Genomic DNA, 5014 nt, shown 5'->3' with positions numbered 1-5014 from the left:
AAGTTTTGGCACAAACTAAAGTACTTTTTGTCCACATGAACACAAGAAAACCACCAAGCAGAGCGAAACAAGATGTGTGTCAGTGTACAAGTATGAAATAACAAATCACACCCATATGGAGATACACAGCCACGCATGAACACACACTCACACCCCCTCTACCCACTGTCTGGGCAAAGATATCACATTAACACTGCAGCATAGATTTATTCACTGTGTAGTTTCATGTCATTAGCTACCATCAGCTGACTTTCATGCCTTTGAGCGTTCTTTAAATAGCGATTAGACTGACAACGCTAAATATACTCCCCTTGTTCCCTCTTTAATATGTCAACACACGTCAAACACGCTGCATATCTTACCAGCTTTCACATGAATTTTTCTATGCAGGAGCCCATGCACTCCTAGTCGCAGACAAACACACCATCCCACACACACAGGAAAAAGAGAGGCCTGCCTTAACCCATGTGATACTGGACACAAGCCATACCTCTGGAAAACCTCCAACATGATGTTACATCACATCCATCTGCAACAGCATAACAATTTAACTCCACAAGAACACACACATGCAGACATGCGTTGATTCAATTTGTACAGGTGTGAAATAGCGGGTTAAAACTCCAAATGACACAACAGTCATGTCTTCATCAGGTCCATGGTATCAGAAGATGGTAGATTACCGGACGACATACACAAGAAAAAGGTGAAAATGCAGGTAAATCCAAAAATGGTAGGCCAGGTGATCTCAAATCCACTGATGAATGTCAGAGATTATTCCAGTGGGAGCTGTCAGTAGTGGAAGCGATAGTCACAAGTTGGTCAACTTTGTCTGGATGAGTCTGGGCCGTGGGATGACCAGGCTCTTCGGAGTTTGAGTGCAAGTCTTATATAGACACACTCAACTCGTGGCCCCTCCCCTCCTTCCGTCTCCCATAACAACAAATGCTCCATAATCAAAATAAAGCCCATCTGTGCTCTGACACACCCCCTTTGCCCTCTGCTCCATCCCCTGTACTCCAGCGGGGGAAGAGGGGAAAAAAGTGATCCTTTTAATCGCAGGCGAAAGTACCCTTACTCTCACTTTTTAACCACAACAGCCAGAGGGGGAGAGAGGGAGGCAGAGAGGATAACTCCACCCTCATCTGTCTCTGTCTCCCATTCCATTATTTCCCGGTTGTTGTGCAACAGGGGGATGGATTCCTGAGAAGGGAGTCACGTCTCTGTTGTAAAACTTACTGGCAAGAGTGACCCTCTGTGTTTTTCTTTCACTGTTTCCCTCGTTCGCTCACTCTCTCCATTCGTGTCTACTTGTTATCAAAACCATGTGTTTGAGTGTTTCTGCTGTGAGGTCTTGGAGGGACACAAGGGCCACAGGGGAGCGCAGGAGACAACGAGTGAGAGCTGTGACGGTGAAACGAGACCACATAGGTAGATCCTGACTATAAGTTGTTAGAGTGGAATGTGATCTCAGCAAGGCAAATAACAAACCACCGTTTTGTAATTTTTGGAACATTTTGAAATGTCTGGACAAATATTCGTGTCCATGTCATAATAGCAGACATGAAATAAGGTATTTCGCTTAAAGCTGATGACATACAAGATGTGAAAAGGAGGCGGATGTCGAGGAGAGTTCAAATTGAGGTATGCCAATGCAGGAGATGCAAGTGAAAAAGGGAAGGAGGGATAGAAAGAGGTAGGAAGGAGAGCGCACACATCTGGAAACAATCGGATGAGTGCAGTCTGACGTGCACATGCTTCAGCTATAAAAGAACAGCATGTCCCTGAACTCTGTGCATTTGAGTGAGTGCATAAACCTGTAACTCCCAGATGAGTGAACACCTTCATGCATCCCTGTAAGCAAAACAGCTAAACCAATCATTGAGATGCTTCACCACAGCTGATAGATATGTAATGCTTATATGTCACTTCAACATGGGGGGGGGGGGGATGACTCAGTAACCACATTGATATGTTTAAGAATCCAACATTTTCATTTGGTTAAATTGTCCAAGGAATGTTACAGTACTACACAAGTAGAGCAGCGTGCAAGGATCTGTTATGCAACACGTTACTGCAACTTGATTCAAGGTTTCCACTGTGGCTCTGATATAAAATTCCTGTCATAACTTTTCTCAATCACGATGTTCCCAGAACATAAATATTTCAGCCCTCTTCTGGTGTGGTGTTGTTTTTCTAAAAGGGGAGAATGTGTGGAGAATGTGTGGAGAATATGGAATATGCAGAATGGCAAAAACTAATGGAAAATACATTTGTGTATATTCCTGTGAAGTGAGTCATTTTATCAATACGCTGATATGTCTAGTTCCCAAAATACATTACTGAACTTACCGGATTGGTCACATAGCACTTTACTGGAACAAAGTCACTATAAATGTTCTTAGTTACACTTCTGTTTTCCGCCATCACAAATTGATGTCATGCATTAGTAACAACTCAAGCAATAAAGTTTCAATAAATGTGTCTGTAAATTAATTACACCACCCACAAAGGAGACAGAGACCAGAATACAATAAATAAACAATTGTCACTTAATTTATTTGTCTGTTACAAGACATTTTACCTGAGAAAGACAGCAGAAATGATTAGATCAGAAGTACTTCCAAAGTATCGTGGTCATGAGTTTGAACTTGGCATTAATACCCAGCGCGCATCTGGAATAAATGATAGTATCACAAGACTTTTCTGATCATTAAATAATCAACATTCTTGAGTTGAATTCAAAGCCATTCATTTATTCAGCACCTGGGTTTCTGTGACGTCGTTGCTCACTGGAACCTCTTGAAAAAGTCCTGGTAGGCTTGTCTGTGGGCGGACGCAGCAGGAACAAAATGACCCCCAGGATGAGTGAGGACCTGAGGGTCTTGGAAGGAGGGAAGGAGCTCCCTGCTCATGCAGTCAGGGATGACTCGGTCTTCCAGTCCAAACACATGCAGGGAGGGGATCTGGAGGGGAGGGTTGTAGAATTGTTGGTGTTCCTTACATGCACTTGGGAAACCAGCGACAAGGATGGCAAAGTGGAAGCTGAAATCTGGCTCCAGTTTTTGCCCCTGAAGAGAGCACAACATGGCTACAAAAGCTGCTCCCTGACTGAAGCCCAGGATGCCGTCAAATGGACCCTGGACCCTCACAGCTTCCCTCACAGCCGCCACGCTCTCATCCAGCCCCAGGCTCTCCTCACACTGCTGCTGAGCGCTGAAACTCCGAGCCTGGACGTCAGAAAACCACCAACCCCTGGAGTCCTCGTCCCCTCCGGGTCCAGGACCAGTACCATTTTCCTTCTCTGGAGCTTTTGATAGTAGATAAGAAGAAAGTGGTTATTCTGCTGCGTTAAATTATTATAATTCAAAAAAATTGGACCAAGTGTGGACAGGAATTGTATTTATCCTCTGTAAATGAATCTTGGAATTTAAATTCAAACTTGTGCAGCTCATGAAACAAGTAAAATATGTTTTAATATTCTGTAATTTTAATACTTTTTGAATCTGTATATTTCTGAGTACCAAATGCAGTTAAAATTTGCAAAACTTTACAATGGTTTGCATAAAAGCCAGATGATTTAAGCCGAGGTGGAGGTCGATGCATTAAAGAATTGTCTTGTAATAGACCAGATGTTCCTACTTGTAGTATCTAATAATGTATTTATAATGGTTGAAACATATAGCAATGTTCACTGTATATCACTTACTTTATTCATAAAGTAATTCATCTGCTTTTTATTTGGCTCTCCCTTTGCATTATTATCATTATGCCTCATGTATAACTATGTCCATGTAGCTCCTTTAGGGTTCTTTGTAGAACACACTTTAACAATAAGTGAAGACATGCTCCTCGTCATGTAAACCTCTGAACTTTAACACAACTCAACTAGCTTCTTCTACCAACACCTACACGTTGTTTTGGTTGAGGCAGATGATAACTCACCTTCACTGCTGGCTTGCTGCACACTGTGCGGTGCACTCATGTAAACGAGCTCCACGTGTTTCTTCAGCAGCTTCCGCAGAGCTCCCGTCTTCTCCCGGAACGAGCTGCCGTTCTGCCGGTAACCGTGAATACATAGGACCCGGAGAGGGGCCATGGAGAGGTCTGCTAACTTAGCTAACGCTAGCCCGAGAAGTTAGTTTCAATTACAGGAAGTAGGATATTAAGGTTAATATATAAGATTAACACGTTGTTGTAAAATAGCCCACAGGTCAGATACAATGCGCAGCGTAATGTTTTTACGACAAAAAAGAGTTACTTCGCTATTTAAAGAAAGAAAGTTGAGCGAATTTGGGAGCCGGTTGACAGCAAGTCGGAAAAAGCTAAATGTACCTCCGGTTGTGCTTTTCAGAGTAAAACTCATTTGTCTAGACATCACTACTAATGTAAAACATGTAATCGATATAATAAAGGATAAATTATAAACAATGAAAAAACGTAAAACCTGAATAGAAAAACGTTACATTTATATTTCTTTATGAAAGGGTACACAACACCAACATTGAAAAACGTAGGCTACTGGACATGCGATTCGTTTGACCAAAACAAGAAAAACGATTAAATGTAACAGTTTATTAAATGTATAATATTTTGAGTCAGTTAAAAAGTTATTTTCTGTTATTTCAGTTAATTTGTAAACGTAGGGCTGTTCTAAAAGTGCCAAATGTATAACAGCCTAAATTATAAAAAGTAAAATAAGGTTATAAAATGTAAATAATATAAAGTAGGCCTATACCCATTCGGTTTTACAGTGGGCTAAATGTATTGACATGTCTGTTAGCATGTCTATGGGCTGTGCAATTCTTCAGTATTTAAACATGTCAAATGTACATAATGTCACAATTGTAAGAAAGGCCCTATAATGACATTTTGTTCACACTTGAGTCCAAAAATGCAAATCATTAAGCAGGGTGGACGGAGGATTTACAGGAGATCATTTACCTACACAAGGCCAAGGATGTACAGAGGTCAGAGTTTACCCTAATGACCTGGGAAGCTCTTTCCTAGTCCC

General features: G+C 41.5%; 1 protein-coding gene across 1 annotated transcript; it reads right to left on the bottom strand.

Annotated features, from left to right (window-relative positions):
* Positions 1 to 2529: 2529 nt before the first annotated feature.
* On the bottom strand, positions 2530 to 4336 carry ovca2 (OVCA2 serine hydrolase domain containing). Its single transcript, XM_034140171.1, has 2 exons — positions 3946 to 4336; positions 2530 to 3310 (listed from the first exon to the last, which is right to left on the bottom strand). The coding sequence occupies exons 1-2, from the start codon at positions 4097 to 4099 to the stop codon at positions 2790 to 2792; spliced, it is 675 nt and encodes a 224-aa protein (XP_033996062.1). The 5' UTR covers positions 4100 to 4336; the 3' UTR covers positions 2530 to 2789.
* Positions 4337 to 5014: the final 678 nt, after the last annotated feature.

The sequence above is a fragment of the Trematomus bernacchii genome, unplaced genomic scaffold (assembly GCF_902827165.1).
Source record: "Trematomus bernacchii unplaced genomic scaffold, fTreBer1.1, whole genome shotgun sequence".
Taxonomy (NCBI): Eukaryota; Metazoa; Chordata; class Actinopteri; order Perciformes; family Nototheniidae; genus Trematomus; species Trematomus bernacchii.
The sequence above is the reverse complement of the archived record's forward strand: the minus strand, read 5'-3'. Positions and strand labels throughout refer to the sequence as shown.

Excerpts from the sequence above, each read along its gene's own strand:
- ovca2 (XM_034140171.1), bottom strand. The coding sequence starts at position 4,099 with ATGGCCCCTCTCCGGGTCCTATGTATTCACGGTTACCGGCAGAACGGC. Across the intron at positions 3,311-3,945 it reads GCAGCAAGCCAGCAGTGAAG|CTCCAGAGAAGGAAAATGGT; the intron begins GTGAGTTATCAT and ends TACTATCAAAAG.